General features: G+C 42.8%; 1 protein-coding gene across 3 annotated transcripts in view; it reads right to left on the minus strand.

The window, feature by feature from the left end:
• LOC113156122 (ankyrin repeat and fibronectin type-III domain-containing protein 1) overlaps nucleotides 1-26075 on the minus strand; it is a 110175-nt gene that overhangs the window by 3202 nt on the left and 80898 nt on the right. For all 3 annotated transcript variants that reach the window (XM_026351045.1, XM_026351044.1, XM_026351046.1), the window contains 17 exons: nucleotides 14858-15077; nucleotides 14390-14597; nucleotides 11669-11866; nucleotides 10895-11008; nucleotides 10617-10714; nucleotides 9546-9636; nucleotides 7374-7481; nucleotides 5017-5116; nucleotides 4770-4902; nucleotides 4465-4584; nucleotides 4139-4354; nucleotides 2898-3064; nucleotides 2595-2745; nucleotides 1559-1727; nucleotides 1246-1412; nucleotides 902-1109; nucleotides 69-802 (listed from right to left, as the gene is read on the minus strand). In XM_026351045.1, coding sequence (XP_026206830.1) covers nucleotides 69-802; nucleotides 902-1109; nucleotides 1246-1412; nucleotides 1559-1727; nucleotides 2595-2745; nucleotides 2898-3064; nucleotides 4139-4354; nucleotides 4465-4584; nucleotides 4770-4902; nucleotides 5017-5116; nucleotides 7374-7481; nucleotides 9546-9636; nucleotides 10617-10714; nucleotides 10895-11008; nucleotides 11669-11866; nucleotides 14390-14597; nucleotides 14858-15077 — 3202 coding nt within the window. The remainder of the gene's footprint in view (nucleotides 1-68; nucleotides 803-901; nucleotides 1110-1245; nucleotides 1413-1558; nucleotides 1728-2594; nucleotides 2746-2897; nucleotides 3065-4138; nucleotides 4355-4464; nucleotides 4585-4769; nucleotides 4903-5016; nucleotides 5117-7373; nucleotides 7482-9545; nucleotides 9637-10616; nucleotides 10715-10894; nucleotides 11009-11668; nucleotides 11867-14389; nucleotides 14598-14857; nucleotides 15078-26075) is intronic.

The raw sequence follows: 26075 nt of genomic DNA on the forward strand, positions 1-26075 counted from the left end.
TTCAGGTTTTTCCAACATGTTACAAAATATATTATTTTGAAAACCAAATGACTTCACTTGATCAATACCTTAACGCTGGTCTCCTTTGGCAGCCCTGTGTGATACTGTGGGTACACTCTGAGTGTGGCATGACAGCCTTTCCTGAGTGCAACAGGCGATGGTGAGGAAAGTCTCTGGGTGCCGCTGTCCTCGGATAATGTACGCGCTGGTGGAAGCTGTGATAGACAGCGCTCAGTAGAACAACAGCGGTCCACTGACGATGGCCTGTGACACCTTTGCTGGGGTGAGGTGGAGGATGAAGGACAAGTAGTGTGGTGGGAGTAAGGCTGCTGGTGGGCTGAGGTGGCGGAGGGGAACTCCAGGCTGCTGGTTCTTACACAGAATGCCTGTCTCTTCTCTGTGATGTGCAATAGCTCGATCTGCCTACTGGGCAGGATGAAGTCACTATCAAACAACTCTGGGGTCCCCCTACGCCGTTCTCCTCCACACCGAACTCCACTCACTACTCCACACCTTTCACCTTCCCTCCCATGCTGCGGCTCTGAGGCCTGGAGGACATCAGGTGTGGAATCCCTTAGCACTCCCCCTCCACGTCCACCCCCGCCAAGACATATCCCTCCTCCTGAGCTGCTTCCGTCACTACGCAAGAAGCCACAAGGCTCCAGCGGAGCAGTGGATGAGAGGGGGGATGGGGGCAGCAGGTCCAGCTCACGTGGACTCTGTGCACGACTTGAGTCATAGTCACTGTCGGTGGTGAGGAAGACCTCAGAGGAGCCCTCCTCGTCAGATAGTCCAGCAAAGTCTGCACAACATGAGAAAAATGTGCAAATGTTATCAGACTGTTTAAGTTGCATATAAAATCCTATCCTCACAACAGTGTCGTATAACTGCTAAATCTTACCCGAGTGTTTACGACAAGGTTCGGGTGAAGGCATGGGGGAGGGCATGAAGTCAGGCTGTGAGGAGGTGGAGGGAGGCTTGTCAGGCATCACTTCCTTGGAGAAATCAATGATCCAGCTGATGGAGATGCCTCCTGTTGGCTGCTTGTAGCGGGCATACTGCAAGGCGTCCATAATCCACCTCACATCTCGCCACACCTCTTCCATTTGCTGTGTGAAGAAGATGAGATTATACTTAATTTAAATTACACATTACAAACTAAGAACTAATTCTACTGCAGTCTATAGACCTTAATAAAATATGTTAATTGCCCTTCACCTCCACCTACAGGCTGACCCGTCCTACCTGCATGTGCTCTTGGACTTGCTGGTGTTTCTTCTTGGCAGCTAGAAGCTCATCCTCAGAGAAGGCCTCCCTTAGTGCCTGCTGGGACATAAGTGACTCCAGCTCCAGAAGAGCTGAGACCCTGCAGTATTGGCCAATGAAACTGGGGCAATAGGCATTAAAGTGGACTGTGGGAGAAAGAAAATCCAATAACAAAATGTAAAAAGCTGTGTCAGTAAATACAGAAACACATATAGATTCAGAAAAAAGCACATAAGTATTTTGTGTACTGCAGAGTCTTGTGATTGTGTCCCTATAATTGTGATATACTGACCCAGCTCAAAGATCTGCAGGGGAAGAGTGAGGAAGCCAGAGCGAGGGGAGTAAGGATTATTCTGACCAGGCGCTGTGCACACTTCATCTGAAGGTGGCAGCAGGAGCAGGAAGGACACTTTCTCCCCAAACTCTAATACTTCCTGGCTGTAGATACGGAAATCCTGCGCCTATACACAAACAGAGACAAGAGATCAAGGAAAAGAATAACATGGTGGCGATTTAAATACTAATCTTTAGCCTCATAGCTTCTTTTCATTTTATTTTGCTTTTATCTGATAGTAGTAAAGGACGACTCTCTTGCTGCACTTGAACCACAGATCTCACATCTACAGAGAAAACTCTGACTGCTAGACCACCATGAAGTCAGTTTTCATTTGTTGAAAAATCCTGAAAGTAGAACCAGACAAAAAAAAAGTCCAGTACTGGAATCAGAAGTAAGGAATATGGCAATTACATGGTTAGCGATAATTAGGGGTTATTGCATATCACTAATACCTTGCTGGGCTCTATTGTGGAACAGGTCAAGAGTAAAAGTATCTTAGCGTTCATATTTGTTTTTTTATGTTTTCCTAACATCCATCTGGAAACAAAAAATTTAATGTTGAGCTTCTATTTACTAATGATAGTCTCATATTAAATATACGTCATCATGTCCATATTCGTGTACCTTTTCATGATACACAGCAGCAGTATCTTGTGGATGGAACCGTGGGTGGTAAAAGGGTCAAGTCAAATGGACAATGACTGCCATTGTGCTGGAATTCAAACCATTTTCTTCTACGGAGATCATGTAGAATTAGTGGTCTAACCAGAACTGGCTAGCTATCCACTGCAATCATTTTCACTGCTTTGAGCTTTTGCTACTGCCTGCCTCAGGAACTTGGCTGGTTTCTACTAGTTCCATGGTATCAGTCAAAACTGTTCTACAGAAATACATAAAAATTCATTATAACTATAAAAAACTACTAGGCCTTTTTGATGAAATCACACAGTTTAACTTTTTTTGTTTGTCTTGGCCCTGTCCTAAATCTGACCTTATTGCCAGGAACATTGATGTGCGCCATCAGGTCCTTGATGGCACTACGCAGGTCCTGTAGGAGGCGGTGTGGAGCACTCTGGACGTCGTGATCCATTTCCAATGACTCCTCCAGAGAGCTGAGAGCCTGCAGCCACTGCCACTCCTCTCTAAAAGGAACACGCATGTAAAGCACACATTCACAGGAATGCTTCTTACATAACCTCGTCATTGTTTAGCTAGTTTAGATGTCTTTTAAAAGTGCTTGACTTGAATTTCACGTACACTGACAGAGCAACATTAACTGAACAATGTTCCCCACCTGGACACATTGTTGTTGTCACGAATCTTGGTGTGACAGAGGACATTGGGGAGTTTCTGGGGCACCAAAGCTCTAATCTGCTCCACGGATGTGCACAATTTCAGGTAGCCCAGATATAAGCCTGGAGACAACAGCTTCCTGCTTCTTCTGTGATATGCCAGCTTCTCCTGAGAACAGCAGGTGCACAGAGACTCGATAAGAGCACAGTCTGAAAGTACTTACTGCAGTTAATTGTGTGGTTAATTCTAATTTTGTCTCGTCCTTACTTCATTTAAATGATGTTATTGTGCAGTTAGTTCCTGAATTTAGTCTTAACCTTTTCCAACATGTTTAAAGTGGAAGTCAGCAAAGCTAAGTAGCCCATCAGCAAATTTTTATATATTTCATCATACAATTTGTTCATAACTGGCCACAAAACAAATATTTCACTGGACTGTGGTTTTGCCAATGGGAGTCTCCACCATTGTTTTGCAACCACAAGGACAAACTAACATACACTGGGGACAAAACAGCATTGCAACAATGGTATCAGGTTTACCGGGCTATATAGATGAGATTAACGTGTGGCGTGGGTCCAGTTTGTGGTCATTCTGAACATAACAGCCACACAGCGTTTGTTACAAAATACAAAACAATAGCAATTAGCTGGATTATTATCATATCCAATATGCTGAAATTCAGAATGTAACATTTTAATTGCTACTGCCACAGTGAGCAACAAAACGTACAATGATTTGAGACGATTAACATTCCTGTTGGGCAGGAATTCAAGATTTGACCTGACATTTTAATTAATTTCACGGAGGGTCATTTTAATATGTGTCCTGGTAACCAATAGAAGAGGAGAGTCATGATGACTACTGTTTCTACTGTGTCTGCACAAGGAGAATTTGTAATTGGAAGCACATTTCAATTTCCATTCCCATTGTTTCAGCCACAGAGCCTCATGTTTACTGGTTTCCTGTGAATGGGAGTTTTTAACCTTGACAGCGATTTCAATAAATAAATATTGTCCAGAGCTTTTGGGGACAGTTTGTTGTTGCTTTACAATTTTTCTTCCTGCTTGGAGTTGGTTAACAAAAATGCTAAGAATTATCCCGATAAAACCACTGCTGACAAAACCTCCTACCACTTCTGACTGCTGTGGAAGCAGCCTGTCTCCAAAACAAAAGCAAAATGAACCAGTTTTCCAAAACTAAACTAATGTGCAATCATTGCCCATCAGTTACCGTAGGACTCACATGAAGTGTGATGAGGAGCATGTCCAAGGCGGTCGGTTCTTCTGGGGATGAAATTGACTTGCGCTGGAGCTGGAGTTTGGAAAGCTGCACCCAGCGCATCCCATCCAGGTTGGAAGAGGCATTCATGTCTTTCAGGAGCACCAGCAGGGCATTACCATGCTTGTCTTTGATTGGCTCAAAGTACACCTGACCAAGGTCCTGGGTTCCCAGCATTCCCTGAGAAAAGATACAAAATATTATATATACTGTACAACTCTCCTGAAAGCATACTGCTAATAAGTTGTGATATTTAGTAGATACTAATATATATTTACTAAGTATGCTACCTGTAGATGGGAGACAGCCTGCAGCATCTTGAGGCGTGTCTGCAGAGTACAGGAACAGGACGTCTGGGATGGACTGAGGCACTGCTGCAGCCAGGGAATCTCCTCCCATAGATAAGATACCTAGTGCACGAACAGCAAAAGAACAAATGTATTACACATCACACATCAACATAATCTTATTGAATAATTTATTGTACTGTGCTGTGGACTCTTTCTTAGCCGTTATCACTTGTGTGACTTGTGTGTTGTCTATTTTGCTTTCATTTCTATATTTTATCTCTCTTCCTTTGAGTCCGTTTGTCTACCTTAGTAAACCAGAGGAAGTCTTGCATGAGGGAGCTGGAGTAGGAATCTTCAACCTCCACAATGGGAATCTGATCCTCTGGAGTCACTAACACGTTGTCATCTCTGTAGAATATGGATGTCAGATAGAGGCCTCTGGAAAGTAACAGAAAGAGTTCATGTATTAGAGTCGATTTGCTACAGATGCATTTGCAAATCAGGTTAATAAAATAAATACACAATGTCTTAAACATATTTTTATACAACAACCTTTTCAAGCTTTTAACGAATTTGCTGGTGGGTTGGAAGAGGTGGCGCAGACTTTTGGATACCGAGTGCTTCCTGCCCTGTGCTGGGGCTTTGCACTGTTCTGTGTGGATAGAAAAGAGAAAAGTTAAACGTTTATTCCATAGCAAAATAATAACTATAATAAGTAAGATAAGATAAGTAAGATCTTTTGAATTTGTTTGCTCATGATTTGAAAATTCTTGCAACAACAAATACTTCGGACCTGATAATCTCTAGATACATCTCCTCCAGTGACAGGCTTTTACCTAACTGACAACAAACCTGACACATTGAACAACATGGTTGGACTGGAATGTTTTTTGACATTTCATGCGCTCCAATGGTGCTGCACCATTTGACAGTCATACTGGCTGCCAACAGTAGACTATGGTCCTTAAGGGAACCACTAACTCTTAGATCCCAGGGGGGCACTAACTGTGTATATGTGTGTGCATGTGTATATATATATATATATATATATATATATATATATATATATATATATATATATATATATATATAAAAAACATATATTTATATATGTTTACCTGTGCATACTATAGCTACTGGAGCATGGCATGTCTTGAGCTGCAGCCATATGAGTAGAGCCAAGACGCTGTAGTAATTTGTGTGTGTGTGTCTATATGTGTCTTAACCCTTTGCCACTCACTGACAGGGAGGTCAGTTAAGTCTGTGGGGACATGTTTATTTTTAGTGGGCCTGGAGGGGGTTGAAGGGGAGAGTGTGTGTGTGTGTGTGTGTGTGATATGCGTGTGTGTGTTTGTGTGGGCGCCTGTTGGTGAGATAACGCACCTCCCAACTCATTAGAAACCCCAAGTCCCAAACCCTACACAGATTCCCTCCCCTCCCAGGTGATCTTACTCCAGCCCCAGGCCACTTAAAGTCAATAAACCCCTCCATTCAGGACCCGAAAAGAACTAATTTTCTCTTCAGGACGAGTCGAGGTGGAGTAACAAGAAAAAACAGCACCCCCCGACCTCTCTCACCTCCCCAAATTTCTCTCTACTTGCGAGTCTGTTCAGCTCCAGTCCTCTTGGCCTCAGTCCCTGTTTGACATTGAGTAAGACAGACAAGTAGGGCAGACTGCTGGGGTGCCTGTGTTAGTCAAGGCCCCTTTCACAGTTTAATTAATAGTGTTTGTATAAGAGGGAGAAGGTGGCGTGGGCTATAAGCCGGGCTGCGATGGGGGTACGTACATGGACATGTGGGAGAGAGTGCTGTAAAAGAGAGCATGTCTTGAATATTTGTGCCTCTTCGTGTACATATGTATCTATGACTGAGCCTGTCTAGCTTTTCAGTGTGTATATGTATGGACAGTAGACAGGACGACTGGCGGGCTGAGGGGGCAGGCAGCAGAAGTCAGTGTTAATTTATGCCCTCTCCCAACTCCAGCCTTGGACTTGTCTCTTACAAGAATAACAAACATGACCCCGGGACACACCACCTTGGCTACTGTGCCTGAACTCTCAAGCTTAAGTCTGAAGAACCAAGAGCCACTCAATACTGACTATTATATTGCGTCTCGCCCTATTGCAAATATGGTCTGGCAACAGTGGACAATAGTAAGTGAGTGAGTGTGTTTGGGCATATGGGTGTGAGAGAAAAAGAGGGACAACTTGCTCAATGCTAAATGCAGTTTGCTGTCATGTAAAAGAGTCAGTGTGGACAGGTTTTGACACTTATGGGACCAGCTTACAGCCAGCAGTGTTTGGGGATATAAACAGCTTGAGTGTGAGAGAAGTTGATCTGCATTTTGTCACAGAGAGAGAGAGAGAGAGGTATTCAGCAGACGTAGGGCTGAGTCATGGAAAGACGCATAAGGGTGTGGGGGATTGTTGAAACAGAGTGGAGAGTATTATTTTTGAGTGCCATGCTGTCTTAGAACGTATGGCCCCCAAAGTACTTGTCGTGCCTGAGATTGTAAAGTGTCCGTCAAGGTGAAATGAAACACAGCAATTGGTGAGTCGTGTTCCACCTGTGAGTTGAACATTACTCGTGTTTGTTTACACCAAGATTTTTTTCTGAAATATGAACTAGACTGTGGCTAAAAATTGAGCTGTGTTTGTTTAAAAGGTGACAGGCACAGTAAAAATGACAGAAGTTCAGGTTAATGTCAGAAGCTCATACCACAGCTCAAGTTGCACTGCAATAGCAGTAATTCAACTCAGAATTCGCTGCAAGTACTATATTAATTAAACCCAATAGTAGTTAAAATTTCACTATCACTACCAAATTTGGGTGTCAAACAGTTACTGTAGAGCCTTCATTCTCCGTTAAGGTTAACAAGACTGACAAATTGATCGAAGAGTTGTTCATACCATGGCAGACACAGTTGCGGTGAGCTTCTTTGATCTGTCCAAGTAGCTGCTCTAGTGCCTCCTTCTGGCCACTCTGACGTGGAGCGCGGCCGTCGATGTCCCTCCAACCTGGACAGATAGGAAAGAAAATATCAGAAGTTCTGTATTAATCAAGATTCTTAATGCTAATATAAAAATGGAATTCCCCACGTCTGAAAAGCTGTTACGACAAAGTTGCAAGAAACATTTAAAATACGCCAGTGGCATCAGTTCACCTCCTGGGAAATTAATTTGCCACTATTGCATATGCTGTTGGGAAATTTGAAACAGATGTTCATGTTTACTGTGTTTATCCTTTAACAGTCACGCTAAACACCACAGTCAGGTCAGAAATTTAATTTGTCCAATTAATCCCATTCAGCTTCATTTTTACTTCGCGTTTTGCACAAATTAGGAAATGCTAACATAAAAGCATGCTAAACTAAGAAAGTGACTATAGTATACATTATACAATACCTGCATGTATGTTGTTTGTTCATTATGAGCAGGCTTAATGGTGCTTAATAGGAGGTTTAATGAAACTCACAACTACATGGGATCCCAAACATTATGCGTATATGTAGGACAGCCTATTTCTCAAACAGGTCTTAGTGTGCGCAATATAGGAAAGTTCAGGTTAATGTCAGAAGCTCATACCACAGCTCAAGTTGCATTGCAATAGCAGTAATTCAACTCAGAATTCGCTGCAAGTACTATATTAATTAAACCCAATAGTAGTTAAAATTCGCACCCACCCAAGTGTGAGAAAGCAGTGATTGAAACAGACCCACACAGACCCTGTATGTCGGACCTACTCTGTTCCTCCATGTTTTCCTCTTTTGTTTGGTGTTTGTCTTTTCCCAATCATACAGATACAGAGACACACTTACACTACATCACTTCTTCTCTTGCAAACAGAAAATGATCCTCTGGTACCCTCTGTCTTCTGTGTTTGAAAGCCAGCATCCTTGCTTGCTCCTTTGAGAATGTGTCAGCGATCACCCACCCCCTACTACCATCACCCACCACCTACTCACCATCACCCCCACTCCAACCCCCTCTCCTGGTGCCCCCCGGAGGGTGCGTGGGGCTAAAACACGGTGAGCTCTATTCCCGGAAAGGTGCCTGTCCTGACAGGACAAGCGGGCCCTTTAATGGGCGTCCACGGCCCGGTATAAGGCCCCCACTGTTGGTGCTGCGCCGCGCGCTACAGCACAGACATGCAAATATTTCCAGTGGTAGGCCCAAATGGAAAACACAAACATGCAGCATCAAAATTAGCTCTGAGAGACTGAAGGAGGTGAGAGGGAGGAGGGTGGATAGTAGAAAAAAAGAGGGGGGAAAGCCCAGTTTCGTAAATGAAGACACACACACACACACACTTGCTGAAAAACACGGTATGCTGATGAAGACAAACATGTCCATGTGTTCCCCAGATGTGCCAGGCGTGTGCCAACATGGCCACAATTACAGTACCTATGTTCCCTCGCTTATAGTTGGTTTGCACCAACTGTACAGGACACGCACAATGTGAATGTGAACATACACCAGGAAAATCATCTCATAAATGCGAATACATTTAAGAAATTACTGCATATTAACAAGTTTATTTACCTACAAGCCAGCAAATGCCACTTTACATAAAAAACTATGGACACAACAAAGACAAGACACGGGAGATAGAGAAAGTGTGTAGGAAGAAACAGGGTCAAAGCGGCTGTAGGAGTCAACAACTCAGCTGTTGTTGCACATGACTTCACGGTTAACTTCTTGGCTGAACCCAGGCAGCTTCTTCTGCCAGCCAGCCCCAAACACCACCCTAAGGCTATGGTTACACTGACTGACGTCCGCAGTGGGGGTACCGTAACCCACCCAGCGTGCTCGCTGAGGAGGTTCCAGCTACCTCCCCACTACTGATGTTAAAATAATGTTGGAATGACATTGGAACAACCAAATCAACTGAGCAGATGAAATGATTCAGTGCCCCAATCCCCCATGTGAGAGATTGTATCATTCTTGCAGGATGCACACTATTTTGCAGTGTTGCTAATATAGTGAGCCAAAGCCTTGTTGGGCCAGGTTTATGTTCTGCTATATATACAATTTAGGCGCACACCATGCCTGATACATGCATGAAACACAATGTAGACTTACTGGAAGGTGCAGCGCAGGCAGGGGTGGAAACTAGTGGAGGCCCCCAGCCCTTCATGTTGTAGGCCGACACCTGGATATAGTAATACATCCCCTGAAAGGAGAGGACACATGAGGGATAAAGGAAAATGTATTTGCACATCAAAACCAAGTTAATCCGTACACTTGTGAATTGATATATTACATTTCTTAGTCTTCTGCTAGGTTCCTGTCCCTTCTGCTAGGTCTTTAAGTTTTTGTGCCTATGTAAAGTGTCCGTCTAGAGGTCTCTGTCTCTGTGCCCAGTTCACAGACAGCAGGCCTCTATCGCTTCTTTCTCAGCCAGATCAATCAAACCAACAACTGACACTTACTGACCTCGCCTTGACCCCTGTCATGTGACAGGAGTGAGATTTGGCTGGCAGCAAGGTTCATAAAGGAGGGGGGAGGGGTTTCTCTCACACAATAATAAACAACCAGTGGAGCATCCATTTGTCTACATGCCTGCTTAAAAATGCCAAACATAAATCAGGTGGCAGGCTCCCAAGCTGCTCTTTCATCATTATAGAGGCGGTTGTGCAACTGTTTCCTATGTATGGTCAGGAGCCAGAACGTTGAACAAAACAAATAAAATGCATTTTCCAGTTGTGTTTTTACCAGGACCATAAGTCTTCCACCCTCTTCGTTTTAGATTGATGGTGACTACAACTTGTGTGGCGCTTGACGTATGTAACAAAGAAGAGTCATTTGGGAAATTGGGTCTCTAAATATCGTCTACGCAAACACCTCAAGCTCACGTGTTAATAATATCAGGGGCCCTCATGAGGAAATTCTAAAGGTTTTATTGGTCAACACCAACAGCTGGAGAAGCTAGAGCTTAGTGGTTCTTTGTGCTGCTTTTCTAACCCATAAACTACTATATAAAGTATGACTGTGTCCTGAACTTCTGAGAGATGAAGCTGGGAACAGAGAGTTTTATGCAGGAGAAGGTTTGATAAGTCAAACTGATTGTCAGTGTCAGCTGCTCTTGGTAACATCTTCAGAATACAGCATCATGTATAAAAAGGTAGAGATCAGAGTTCTGACACAACTTACAGGACTGAGTCCAGTGATGTTGCACTGTAGCAGAGTGGTGTCCTCCACCACCATCTCACCAACCAGAGGACTGAAGGATGGGGCACAGCTCCAGCTCACTGCAAATACACACAAACACACATACAACCACAAAAACAACTTGTTTTCAGCTGAATCTTAAGAACATATATAGAGATGTGCTGAATGGTACTGAATCATAAATCATTTAACACTTTCCTTTATTGTGATACTGAGTGGCTGGCTCTAAATGAAGCAGTGGCATGAGCACGGTGGCTGACCTTTGTACTTGGTAACCACAGCTGAGTTGACGCAGAGAGGTTCCTGAAAGTCTACCCTTAGACTGGTGCTGCTGCTGACAGACAGGCGAACTACACTGGGAGCGTCTGGAGGGTCTGGGTAAGCAGAGAGACAGAAAGACGCCCAAGTAAATAAGCAGAGAGACAGGTAAACACAAGAAGACTAAGCTACACAACGTTTTGACACAAGTCTAAATATTCAGGTAGAAGATGTAAAATTGAACAATTTAGAATCAAATGGATGGAAATGACAATAACAAACTAATCTACCATCAATGAATGTCAATCAACGCTGACAAATGATTCTGAATTGAACCACATAAACAAACATCACTGTGATATTTAGTGTATATTCCATCCATGTTCTCACAAGTTACCCATCGAATAACATGACTATGTGGAATTGTAAAGTAGGGAAAGATCTTTTTCACATCAAAGTGTGATTAGTCTGGCTGCAAGAAAGGAGTGTGTGCGTGTGTTTTCACAGGGTGGCTGTCTACCCTGCCACTAAACGTGTCATGAAATGCCCATAAAAATGAAAGCAGAAATACAGCCGTGTTGTGTTCGCACACACAAACATGCTCACAGAGTGGTGTGCTTAGCTTCCCATGGGGAAGCCATTAACTCAGCCCAGACAAAATGCCAGCAGAGGGGGGAAAAAAAGGTGCCACAACGAAAACCTAAGACCAATGATGGACTGCTGCAATGATCTGAGTGGCAAATGTCTTTCAATGAATCCATGTCCCGCAGTCTTACTAGCATGCTCGAAGCCCGTCTGCATACGTCGGAAGAGCCGGAGCCTCCACTCCCAGGCTTTCAGCTGCCGCTCTTGGTCAGATCCCTCCCGCTCAGCAGGGCCCTCGCTGCGCACCTGAGCCTGAAGCTCCGACACCCGCTGCTCAGCCTCCTGCACCAAGGTGGCCAAATGTACTGCTCGGCCCTCCAGACTCACAACTTAAAAAAAAAAACACACACACACACACACACAGGAGAGAGCAAACTTAATGCACGCTTACTGGAACATGTTAGGAATAATTTCATCATTTCTAAATCCTAAAATGTTTTTGTACTCTATACCCCTGTGGATGTTTCAGCGGATAAATTAGATTAGTGTTGTTTTACTTTTATCAAGTGCTTCACTAATGCACGTGTCCATGATATTGAAAGAAAACCACTGCCTGCAATGTTGCAAATTGCTTTTGCAGACCACTCGTTTTAATGTCTTTGTTTGTCACAATGCTGTGGCAGATTCCTCAATAAAGTTAATTTAATGTAACTAAGCAGACTCACTTTAAAGATGACATCACCTAGAAAATGACACAGAAAATGAGGCAATGAAAGCGAGAGAGGGGTGAGAGAGGGAGGCGTACTTTTCGCATGCGGTTATAAGGGAACCCGAAATGGTGGGAACATGCATAGGCATCTTTTGAAACTGCCATTGTAAAACTTTTTTTTTGTTTTTTTCCTGCGAAACGTGTGGAAATCTGTGTATAACTGAGCTATTTATATCATATACCACAGCCTCCATCGCAGGAATGTTTTTCTCTCAAACAGGATAGGGTGTTACTAAAGCAATGTTTACTTAAACAGAAAAACACTAGAGTATATGCATATAGCTCACTTTAAATAAAAGTAGAGCACAGGTAATGTAAAACTGTTAAGGTCACAAGGGACAGTAGCATACTGTACTTCTTTGGTGGCTGGTCGTTCTCGGAGTGTTTTGGACTGGTGTGTGTCTGTGTTTAGTCTGTGTGGTCTGTGTTTGTTCATTGTAGATTCCACTGTTGAGCGTTAGATTCCACTGTTGACAGTAAGTTTAAAGCTCCGTGTCAAAATGTCCATCTGGGTGTTTAATTCTGCGGCTCTCTCAGTGTCTCCTCAGTGGCTGGGAGCCTCTCTTTGAATCCGAGTGTCTCTGGTAGAGAGTCACTTTTGTTGTTCTCCTCACCCACTTGTGTGGAGCCTTAAAGGGACTGCCAGGGTCGGGGCTTAAGTTTTAGGGTCAGAGTTTAAGTTAGGTATATTACAGAGGATCAATGGACTTGTTCTCTCGGGCGAATGGAAGTAACTGTTGAAGGTTCATTTTGATTTATATTTCTAGCCCTTCCAGGCCTAGAAATGGGTCCAGATGCTGTCACCAGTGTGTATGTGTGTCTTGATTTGTCCTTATTTCACATCAAGGCAGGGATCCTCAACAGCACATTAAAGTGACTTTGTCCTGTTGAGAGCCACAGAGGGATTTATAATGTGAATATGAAGTTGCTTTAGAGAATCTGTTTGATTGTCTTTGTCTGCCCTTGTCTCTCTGGTAACCGCACACTGTGAAGTCAAGCATGGCAATATCAATACACATCAGAATCAATTCCTTTCAAAGCTTAAGGAAAAGTCTGCACCGTCTTTGATGTCGATTCTACTCAGATGGAGTTTGATTAATACATGCTTATTAAAGTAGGGGGGTGAGCCTTTACTTTCCTTATGTGCTGTTGTTCTCTCCCTTTGTTTCTTAGTTATAGCCTTTTCTACACACACGCGCACACGTGCGCACACACACGCTCTCTCATGAGTTATTTGGGTTCTGGAGAGAGAGCACAATCAAAGAGCAAACTTCGGTAAACACCACTTTCCATTCAAGTGTTTTCAATTTAATGATACCTTTATAAGACGTCTGGCTCAGCTCTGGAGAAGTGTGTGTGTGTGTGTGCGCACACAACTACAAACACAAACAGTTTAGGAGCCATACTGGCGAGTTCTAATTATTAACAGAAGAAGGGAACAGAGACCCAATGGATCAGAGACAGTGAAAAGTGCTTAGGATGATGACTAATATTGCATCATGCTTACCACCCCTTCATCGCCTTTAATGTGTTTTTGATGCCAGCAGAAAACAGAAAGTGATATGTGAGTTAAAAGAGTGGATGAATGCACCGCAAGATCGTGGCAGCTGATGTTGTTGTGACAACAGTTTTGGCTGTATGTTCTTACGGAGGGGCAGGGATGTGTCAGTGAATGACAGATGTGGTTTAGGGCCTCACTTGCATCATTAACTTGTTGAGGGTACAAGTTGTGATTAGCACAAGAGAATTAAGTTTGTCTTTTTCCACATATTACACATGATCTAATTGGCTTAATGATCAATCATATCAACTCACTTCCTGCTCAAAGCCAAGGTAGCATTTGCTATGGAGTGACTCATCTGTACACAAGCCAAAGATCTATTACCAAATATAAAGAGCTGTGAAAATTTACAAGGAACGCATGAATAAATAGAGACTGGATGCATGAGAGGAACATGGCTCTTTTTTGTAAATCCACAAGAGAGTTTGGATATTTTCTACAGAAAAAAGACCAGGGAGCTGCCACGCTCAATCATCTGTCATGACTGTTTTTGTGTGCTTGTGACCTCCCTTAAAAAGATGTGTTTTGATTTGTTCCATTAACTGAATTGCTGTCTTCGCAGGTACATGTTCATCTACTCACAGTGGGGACTCTCCTTGGCACCAGCTCGCAGTAGCAGCTTGGCCATGGGCACGTTGTTGGTCATTATGGCAATATCAAGGGGCAGAAGGCCTTCGCTGTTTGGGGTGTTGAGGTCCAGCTCTTCCAGACTGTACTGGGACAGAAGCAACTGTACCAAATCCAATTCCTGGTGCTCCACAGCCTCAAACAGAGCTTCATTACTCTGAAACTAAAAAAAAGAAAACTCCAAGGTAGAACAGTATAATGTGTAATGTTATTTCATCTTCTGTTAGTGACTAATGCTACTGTCACCCTCTCTCTGTCTCTCACACACACACACACGCGCAGAGACATGTTTCTATCAATATACTTTCCATCTTTCACAACAATAGTTCGATGGGATGGTGTGTGGTATTACTACCCTAACTATTTTTAGATTACAATGTTCCTCAGCTTATTATTTTTTCCTTTTCCTTCTCGCTGACTTACTATGGTGGTTTTGCGCAGCCTCTCTTTGTCTCCTCCCCGTCCTGACACCACATTGTCCTCAAGGGCAGGGGAGTTTGTGCCCACGCGGAACTTTCCAGACAAGTTGCGGTACAGGCGACGAGCCGCACTTGGCGAGGACAGGCTGGCTGACTTGCGGGCCGGGGCCGGCTGGTGGGCCTGGTCCCCCCTCATGGGCTGCGTCATCTTGGCAGAATCAGCCCTGGAGGAGACATTAGTGAATAAGAGACAGGAGGTATAGGAGAGAGAGTGAGAGAAGTGGAATATGACATTTTGTACAATACATAGACCCTCTGTACATTTCTTAGGTCAATGTAGTCTTGATGTAACAGCCTGTATGGCAATGTCCCCAACATGCACTGTGTTGAAGAATGGTGATCACCTAACTTGAGGCTGCTTTCGCATTTTGAAATGTAAATAAAAATACAAAACATGGTTTTAAATAGAATAACACATTTACATAGTTCAAAAATTGTTTTTTAAATCCCTTTAATACCAAAATCCCCCCTCCAAAAATGATCTTCAACCTCAAGGGAGGAAGGTCCAAACACCTCGCTGAGAACCACTGATCTATGGTATGGTGATAAATTACACTGATCTGCCAAATGGGCAAAGCATCGGCATTATCAGTTCTCAGTCATAGAGAACGTATGACTCATTATGCATCAGCTATGCCAATCTGGTAGCCGGTTTGCCAGTGTTGCTGTGTAACATCATCTCATTCTTATGAGCTACAAAAGATCAGCATCTCTTGCCACTGGTGTCTTGGCATCATCGGTATGACCACTATGCTGCCCCTCTCAATTCTGCCATGGGAACTATGTAGATGATGGTGTATTTCTAGGGGGAGTCTGGTACATGGCGTTCACACACACTTAACTGCTGAAGAAAATGTCAGCAGGACTCTAAAGGCGTTGGCGATAAACTCCGCGACAGGCCCCACCAAACAGAGGCAGAGAGATAAATGAATTTCTCAAGGATGCAGTTTCAACAGCTTTCTCTGCTTCTGTACCTCCCTCCTCTCCCAACATCTTTTGTTTAACTTTTTATCATCTCGTAATTTCTGTCTTTCCGCTGCTGTCTTTTTCTTGCTTTTAGACTTTTGTTCTTTCTTTTTTCATTCTTATTTCCTCCAACTTCTTTTTCCTGCCATGTTGTTCGCTTATCCTTAGTTTCCCTACAACTAAACTAACTGAAACCGGTACATGTACTGTGGCGCCACAACCCACTAGATGCCTCCATACTCTTTTGATGATATTCGACTAAAAGTAAAAATGTTTCCATGTAAACTGTAAAAAGGAATAAGGCTGTTGGTAAGAAGATTACAGTATATTTAATTTTTAAAACATTTAGGTCAATAAGAATAAGAGCAATTACATCATAACCGTATACCAAGGTAGTCATTAAGAAACTCTGCTGTAATCACAATGTAAATCTCTGCAGCAGTCAGCATCTGTCTTGAGCCATGTGTCCTGTTCTGATCTGCTGGCTTATTAACAGTCCTCCTAATTGACAGCTTATTAACTATTACTCTGGAAAACATCAGTTAAATATCACACATGTAAGTGTTGTTCTTAAAAATCAATGGTTCGCACAGGAGCAGGCAAAGGTTGAGAAAAGTAAACAAAGGTTGAGTTAGTTAGGACCATCATGCCATATGCCAAGAACTATCACACCAGCCAAGAACAGATTTGTCAAGGTGAGAACATCTGTAGGAAAAATGTTATTTATACTCCCTCTCCGCTATGGACGTGTGAGCCCTCATGAGCACACATACGCACACACACAAACCCTCCCCCAACACATGCAGTTTGTACAACAGCTGACAGCGGCCCACATTGTAGACTTTAAAGCAACTCCAAGCCCCCGCAACAAGCCCTTTTTCACAGGGCCGATGCACCTAAAATACCCCCGATCCCCGTCCCTTCCCGCTCCATCCCATCCATCTCCACTCCATCCCGTAATAGAGGCCTTATTTTAGACATCCTCGTGTTCCCGGCTGAGCCTAACCTATTCCAGGGTTCCAGATAAAGCGCGGCAGGTATTTGGAATAATTTTTCCATGGGCCTGGCCCGGAAGATAAAACAAGAGATATATTTGCAATGCTTGTGCCGGTATCCCATTTCAAAGAGAAAGCCCATTGGAATCCAGCCCCGGGCTTATTGTTATTTGCCTGAGATGGAACAGACAACTTTTTTCTGTCGGCAGGATGGTGCCCCATCACTCTCTGACGACATTAGGGAGTGTGTACTGTGGTATGTCTGTGCTTTCAAAGAGATGCTGAGAATGGGATGTCACTCCCCAATGACATGCACCCTATTCTAGAGCAAGATATAAAATAATAAAAGCAGGACAGATAAAAACTGAAAAAATCCTACTGTAACGAATAAATGTCTTGGAAAGATAGCATATGAGGACATGAAAGAAATGCAGAAATTTCATCACAGCTTTTCAGCAACCAATTTATTTAGACTGTAAATTGATGACCGATGACTTTATGCTTTTGTTACATCATCCAGTCAATGACCTCTTTGGTGATTGAACAGGAACATGTGCCGGCTGTGCACAGCTCTGGTGAAATGACAAACTGAATCAAACTTTTGAGATACACAAAAATTTTACTAAAACAATGGCCCAACATTAACACTGAAACAAAACTGTCTAGTTGTGTGTTGTTTACATCCTATCTGTTATAGAAGACAAACTACAGTCTCCACCTTGAGGGAATAATATGAATAAAGAACCAAAGATACGTCTCAACTCACAAAAACTCTACATCATACAGTTTCCTACAGTTACTACACTTACTACTCTTTTACCAGCTTTGCAATGCAGTTGCTTTGGGTAACTAAAGCCAGGCACCATGTTTGGCCCCTTATCAATCCCACATCAAACAGATTCAGACTACAACAGTGAGACAGCATCTGTCCCCAAACAGCCACAAGTTGCAAACACATATACACACTGCATGCACATTATTACTCTCATTATTACTATCAGCCTGTTTACACAAACAACTAGGTTCTCCAGACAGCAACCCACACATCAACAAAGACAACAAATGTAAGACACAGACAGTGTCTAGACTTTACTTGTTGTTTAATTTAAAGTCAAAATGAGAGAGACCTGTGATCTAAGCAAATGATAAATAATTGTTGGTTCCAGTGTTGCAGAAATTATTTCTGGAATTCATGTGAATGGGAGCTACACGGAGGCACGAAGCAAAATTCATAGCAGTGGTGTCAATAAGACAAACTTAGAGAAAATGGATGGAAAATGTTGTTTGATCTGGTGAATGCCTGCTTGTGTTGCAACATATACAGTAAATGGCAAAGTCAGAACCATATATGAAAAGCATGAATCGAGCCAATTTGCTGTCAACAGTACAATAGTAACCACACACACATACCATATACACACACCCCTGGACTCTGGAAACGCCAGAGTTACTTTGATTTTAGATACCCAAATTTAAATTTAAACATCTTGATTGAATCAACAATAAAAGCATCCCGTTACTAAACACCTGTCTCATCCCGATGGTTCATTTCAGGTTACATTTTTTCTCTCTTATTCATCATCCACATCAGTAGTTCTTTGACTCTGACTCATTTTCTTGTCATTTTTGATGTTCCTCTGTTTTTCTCTTTTTTCCTTTCTTGTCTGTGTGTGTGCTGTCTGCTTCTATAAATATAGATAATGCTAACCAAATGCACAGTCAGAAAGAAGTTTTTGTTGCATAGTGTGCAAGGGCATGTGCATCAACATGTAAATGTCATGCAAGGAGATTACCAGGACTGCTACTTAAATTAAGTTACATGGGAAGGCATGGAATATTTTTGCTTCAAATAAATGTTTAATATAAATTCTATTCACATCAAAATCATCAATTTCTTTCTTATAACCCCATTAACAGCCCTCTCTCTATGTCTTTTCTCAACATCTTCTCCTTCTTCCCTTGCCTCTGCTCCACCTCACAATTCAATCCCATCCCAGTGAGTCACAGGGTCACGCACGGCCTATTCTGACAGGACCCCCTCTAAATATTTCCAAACTCCTCTCTAAAGTCTACTGCCACGTGAACACATAAATCTCCACTGCATGTTAGTGTGTGTCTAATCGTGTTTATTACACACAGGCATAAATGACCATTCATATTAGTTGACATGTATTGCATTGGTTGTCTACACAGGTCAAGTCCCATAAACTAAACAAAGAACTAGAGGTAAGTAGATGGATAGACTGAGATGGAGAAACGGCAAAGAGAGGCACCAGTAGGACAGTGCTCGCTGAAAAGGGTGGAGGGGGGTCAGAGGCAGACAGTGAGAGGAGAAAGTTGCACAAACTCACTCACACACGCACATACAGAGTACGTTGGCTGCTCTAAATGTGGCTTGTAGAAGGAAATTCTGAAATCTGAGTCTTGGCACCAGACAGGCTGGAAGCAGGCAGGCTGCTGGACGCACAGAGAGAGAGAGAGAGAGGGGGGGGAGAGAGAGTAGATGAGGGATGAAGGGGGCTGTATTACTAGAATTCATATATCTGTCCCCTCTGTTTGGCTCTTATCAGCTTATAGGCAACATGAGACCAAGCAACACTGTGACCTGCAGCCCCTCACTCACGCTAAGTTGGCATGGCAACACAACAAATTTTGCTCACGTGTTAAAACATAGGCAAGTGCGTATGCAGCCTTGCGCAGACATTTAACATGATTTTATAGCCAACGTGATAATCAGAGGAACCCATAAGGCACTCTTACGGAGGACATTTTATTGAGAGATTTATCTTGTGTGTGCATGGGTGTGTGTTTCTGTGGTATACAGTACATTTGCTAAAATCCTTTCCTTCCATTTTATTCCCAGTGTGCCTACACCGTCAGATGCAGATGAATTATCCTACCAGATGTGCATTTCAAAAGCAGTACACAGGCCTAGAAACAATGTACAATGCCTGATCTGCAAAATTAGGTACTGAGGTATGTTGACAACAACCAGCCTCATGATTTTTGACAAAACATTACAGATTGCACCACAAGTAGCAGACAGTCGTACTGATAATAGTCAGGATAAAGCCATGGGTTCTGTTCATCACACCCAATTTACGCTGGCTTGACAGGACTTTTCCACTTCTGAGTCATCTAGTTTTAGTATTTCACTGAAGCCTCAGCTTCCTCTTTTTGTTAAACAGGGTGTGCTCTGTATATCAGGGTTATTTTGAGGTGGTCGTCTTGTGACCTGTCAGTGTGTGATGCAGAAGATCCCTAAAAATTAGTTGAATGTGACGTGCAATCGATCTTTACAGTCACCAGTACCCAAGTTGCTTGCTGCCCACATAAACACATTTAAACTGCCTTTTATGTGTATTTATAGTCACTTGCTATCTCTCCTTTTATCTTGTCTTCTCACTTTCTCCCTCTTCCTTGGGAGAATGGCAGAGTATGTATGTATGTTTAACCTTTGAAGTGGGCCTGCTGTGCCAAGCAAGGCCTGCCACCTGTTGGTCCTGTGTGTGCATGTGTTGTGTGTGCATGCAGAGGTAAATCTCTCTAATTTTGATGAGCAGAGACAACAGCGGAGTCACCATGGGGATGTGGTGGCGGGCAGTGGCCAGTGTTCTCAGGAGGGGGGGCGGCTGCTTCCAAGATGGGATCACACATACAAACATACACAGAACCCCTCCTCTGTCAGAGGCTTGGTGACACCATGTCTCCCATGGCGATCGTGGGTCCAGCCTGGGTGGCTCCAAGCCTTCTGTGTGTCTCTCAGCGTGTGTATCACACCAAAGGGGTCCCTGCCTGGGCCGCCATATGCCACCCACCCAGCCAGAGAGAGGACAGGGGCGGGTGCGACCCCTGGCCACTGAAGCCACCAGTTGGCCCATTCTCTCAGTCACACGCCGACCGGGCGCCATGTTTAAAGTCTCACGGCTGTTTATCTGGGATAAGGATGGAGGGAGGTGGCTGGGTGGGGAAGCTATTCTCTCCTGACTGAGATAGATGCTTTGTGAAAATGATAACATGCATGCTCACACACACATGGCTGCATGGATGGAGGGAGTGGTAATGATGATATCACTGTTTCATAGCAGGGTAACACAAACTCACTAGACTCATCTCACAGTGTGTGTGTACACTTTACCAAACAGAGGACATGCAAGACTCACCTGCTTGCTTCTCAGCAAGTGGGACAGTCTATATGAAAGGTATTTGTAATTGCAATTAATAAACTATATTTGATATAGGCTCCACAATGTGGGATTTGATAGTGATTAGATTTGTGAAATAACTCATATGGAGGGAATAATGAACCAGAGAGGAGCATTCACAGAATCAGTAAAGTCACTTGAAGTGGGGCACATCTGAAGAACATTGAGGTCTCAATGGAGGCCGGGAGTGGGTTTCCTAATGAGCTCAATAGACCCGGGCTGGACATGTTTTCGGTCCAGCCCTGGGGGAAGAAAACAATTACACTGGCCAACAGAAGTTGTGGCAAAATCTGACTGGTTAAGGTACAGTAAATGGGGCCGTGTCAGTCAGCTGACTGTGTAAGACGTGGAAAGGGAAAAATGCAGGAAAGGGAAAGCGCAAAATACTCTGCCATGTTCAGTAAAACTCTTTACTGGCTTTCACCGTGCCTCTGTTCCATTGTAGTGTAAACTGACGCGGGTGTGGATGTCTTGTAGTACCTGAGCTTCCTTTCTCAATCTGTAAACCATTTTCCAAGGCTTGTTTCAAACCACAAATCTCATGGGTCCCCAGCTGATTTTCTTTCTGCCTTTGACCCTGAATACAACCCTGAAACACACACACACACGCGCACACACACACACACACACACACACACACACACACACACACACACACACACACACACACACACTTGCAGAAAGTAGGCAGAGGGTTGTACGCTGTAAGTCCCCCAGCCTTGGTTTTCTTTTATCAGTATATAAGCAACACATGGAGCCACGCTAACCCTCTGATGTAGTGGCTGTCTACCTCTGCACACGCATGCACAAACAGAAACAAGACACACCACATTAACTGCATGGCTCTTGTCTCTCACAGTCTTTATTTTGTAACTTTACTCCTGTTCCAAACTTGCAGCTTTTGGAGATATTCATTCCTCTCTCTTGCTGTCTCTCTCCATCATCTTTCCCATCTCTTTTTTCATCTACTTTCAGTCTTAATCATTCTCACTGTCTCTTCTTCCACTTCTCCACTTCTTACCCATTTCATTCTTCTCTGACATCCCCTCTGCCCCCATCTCCTAACTTCTCCCTAGTATACCTCCCTCTCTCTCTCTGCCCTCCATCCCCACCCATGTCTCTTTGTGTCTTTGTGCCGATTTGAGGTTTGGAGTGGAAACCAGAGTATCAACTCGGAGACACACAGGACAAGAGGGAGCCAGCCTCATAAATCTCCCTTAGTGCAGGCTGCAGCATCCAGAGTCAAGAACATAGTGCGAGAGTGTGTGTAAATTCAGTTTCTGAATCAATGTGTGTGTGTGTGTGTGTGTGTGAGTCGGTTCATGCTCATTTGTATAAAGGTAAGAGTGCATAAATGTGTTTATATGCATGTGTAGGTACATATATGATATTAATCTGCGTGAGTACATGTACTGTATTTTTGAATGGGTTTACGCTTTCATGGGTTGATGTGACCATTTGTAAATAATTGTAAGTGCATGTGTTTTTAGCAAAGGAAAGCCCCAAGTCTATCTTAAAAACAAAAAGGTAAGTGGAAATTTTGCTCAATTGTGTGGACTGGAATCTTTAATCTTCTCCCCAATAACTTAGCCTCAACAAATAGTGACTCAGGCCAAGAAACAGTTTAACTTACATAAACTTAACAGAATGCCTGGAATAATGTGAATAAACTATTAATACCTGTGATTAAACTGTCCAACTTAAAGCTGTATGCATTAAAATATTAGTTGAACTAAAAATAAGCTTAAAGGCACTGACCAACTATGGCAAAACACCAAGCCATAGTTGATAATGTTGCATGTTAAAAACAATGTTGTATGCGTCTTGTTTGTATTTCACTTGAACTACAAACTTTGCATAGTGATTTACACCATTCGTTTTTGTACTGAATGCATTTTAAGAATAATTTTCCATTTTAACAAAGCCACAATTCATCAATAAACTGAGAAGCTTTCCAGCACAAAGAGGAATCAGTGCCATTTTGTAGTGAACCTGAACGGTATTTTCTGATCAGAATTTCTAAAGAGGCATAGGCGTGTATAACCTCCTCATTAGTCCCCCTCTTTTGAACTGACAGCTCTCACCCGCAGAAGAAAGGAGAAAAATCTAACAAGAGAATGTAAAAGAAAGAGTGGGGAATATGAAAATAAATTAGAACCAAATGAGGCCAGTGGCACACAGTCCAAAACCACTTTACACCCAGGCTGTGATTCCTGTGTTCTTTTTTATTCTCTTTGCACAGTTCATAAGGATTAGCACTTGGTAACCCCCGTTCCCTCTTACACACCCTTCTCAACACGGTGCTAACCATTACAATATGTGTTTGCTCATGTATGTGTGTGAGCATGAATATTAAGGTGAAAATCAAACAAGCAGACATAATTTCCTGCCAGTCTGTGAGCGTGTGTGTGAGTTTTGGTGTGTCTTAATATATTAACTATGGTAAGAGGAGGCTGGTTTTCTTCCTGACTATAAAGTTAAGACATCATCCTAAGAGAGCTGTCAGCGCTGAGTTATCTCTGAAGACATGGTGGCACCAGACAGAGCAGAGGGGCCCTCTGGAGATGGAGGGGATTTAAACCCTCTGCTGCATAGACACATATCACAATCAAATACCTACTGGTGTAGTACCAACTGCACTCTGTCAAAGATTTTATTTATGAAGTGGATATAGTGTGAGTCTAGAATGTTACATTATTTGTTAATGTTTAAGGACTTATGCATAGAGTTTCCTCTCCAGGCGTACTGTAGCGGAACTGTATTGGAAATAAAAAGTACTTGGCCGACATACATGGCTGCCTCTCCATTGTACTCAGGGGTTTTGGCAAAAGGCTCAATCACCATGAGCGGATATGGAAATAAAGACTTACTTAGTGGTCATAAGCTAGAACCAGTGTCCCTTTATAGCCCCAGTACTGACTCTCAATCTCTACTGGGTGTCTCTCATGTCCACGTCATGCAGAGGAAACAAGGCAGCAAATATGTGTCAGTAGGAAACAGATGCATTGTATCTTAAACTACATACATATTATTAGATATTGTATGTTGTCATAATGATAAAACCTATTTTAGAGGCATACAATAGCAGCAGCAGCCTTAATAGTTTCACAAATGGCTTCAGAGAACTGTAAATAAAAAACAATTTTTTTTTCAGAATTCTCTCGAGACAACAGACTCTCAAAAGGCCACAGTAATTACTCTATGATGTCACCTATATACATTTTAATTATTAACACTGGTGGTTTCCTTAAAAAAATAGGTGTCAATATCTTTCACCCATTTCAATAGGCAGCAAATACTGCCTAACTTCCCCCTTTAACACTCCCTCAGTCCTTTAACCCACCTCCTTCTGCTCTTTTCTCCACCTATAGCCCCAGAGTCCATTTACTATGATTACCAATAACAATAACACTGCCATTATCTTTTATTATCACATTTTCCCAAGGTCCCGCCAGCTCTCACAGACTTCAATAAAGCTGCAAAACAGCTTCTGTTTCAAGCTTGTATATGGGCCTGGCTTGGCTCAGAATTCCCTTAATAGTCACCGTTTGTTTGGGTACCTGACTTGAATCGACATAAATGGCAATGGTCCACTAAATGGATATAGTAGCGTTAATCCAACTGAGACTGCTTTACTGCGGTGTGCTGATGGTAAATTTCCAGCTTGGTGTTTAATATAATCCTTGTCTCACTTAACTATTAAAAGGTTCAACTGAAAGTGTGAACAGAGTGAGGCAGATAAACATAATAAGACCTGAATCAAAAAGCATACAGTGTAGATAGCCTCATTTGCACAATTCACGTTCATTACGGGCAAACACATTGTTTTCATTAACTTTTTCACAAGACGAAACACAAGATTGACTGAAGACAACAGGTCCCATTTGAATCTGTCTGAGCTGTATTGTGGTTTCTCAGCATACACTATGCAAAGTACAGATAAATGCTATGGGAAAATGCTGCAATGGAAATCGCATGTAATTATCTATTTATTGAATATATCTAAATAAATTAATATAAAATGAAAAATTGGATGCTAAGCTGAGCATTATAGCATTTTTAGCAAATCACATACTAACACTATGTGTTGTCAAGTGCACTAGAAAGACAATTATAGGTGTGTGACAACAATTATTTCTTCAAAATCCTCATGGATACTGAGCAAAACAATAAGACACAGTGCTTTAAAAAACTACAGGAAGTGCTATAACTGTTAAACAATTCAAAAAATGCAGCTGTCTCATGGCTTGGTTTCAATAGATGCTACTAGAACATGTGTTTTCCTTCTGACTGTGTTGATGGCTGTGCATACTAGAAGAGCCGGGATGGTCTTGTCAGGGGCTGGACTGACCTTGTTTCACCTCCCAGGAACATGACTCAGCCCTCAACCTCAATCTCGTCCTGGGGTCCCTTGTTTATTATGTCACAAAAAGCCAGTCACACTCCCGTAACGGTCACTCCCCTGACAGAAAGTCAGAATCCAGCTGTACGCCCCCAACCCTCCCGCAAAAAAAAAAAAAACTCTTGTAAATGAGCATGTCCAATCTACCCACTGTGTTTCATTAAAACCAGACCACATCAGTCAGGGCTTGAACTTTAAAGGCCAGGTCCCCTCTCCAGCAACATGGGAGAAAAACATAGAGCTGTTAAAGTAAAGGACCTCACACTGCATGTACACTCCAACACTCATACACTTAACACCACATTTCTGCTGGTGGACCACACATCACAACATCGGTCCAAGACCACACAGTTGGTCTCGTAAGGCCGACAAAAGACCTCGTAAGACCTCACACCAGGCTCTAGCATGATTCAATGGGACCTCAGAGAGTCTTGCACCTGTACAGTAAGTTCACAAACCAGCAAGAAATGCTGCTGAATAGCTACTGTAGTCCCCGCACAGCAGTTTAAACCTGGAAACTGTTTAGACTTGTGACTATTTGGGCATTTCTCACTTGATATAATTAAGTGCAAACGAAGTGTAAGATCCGCCTTA

This window comes from Anabas testudineus, chromosome 19 (assembly GCF_900324465.2).
Source record: "Anabas testudineus chromosome 19, fAnaTes1.2, whole genome shotgun sequence".
Classification (NCBI taxonomy): Eukaryota; Metazoa; Chordata; class Actinopteri; order Anabantiformes; family Anabantidae; genus Anabas; species Anabas testudineus.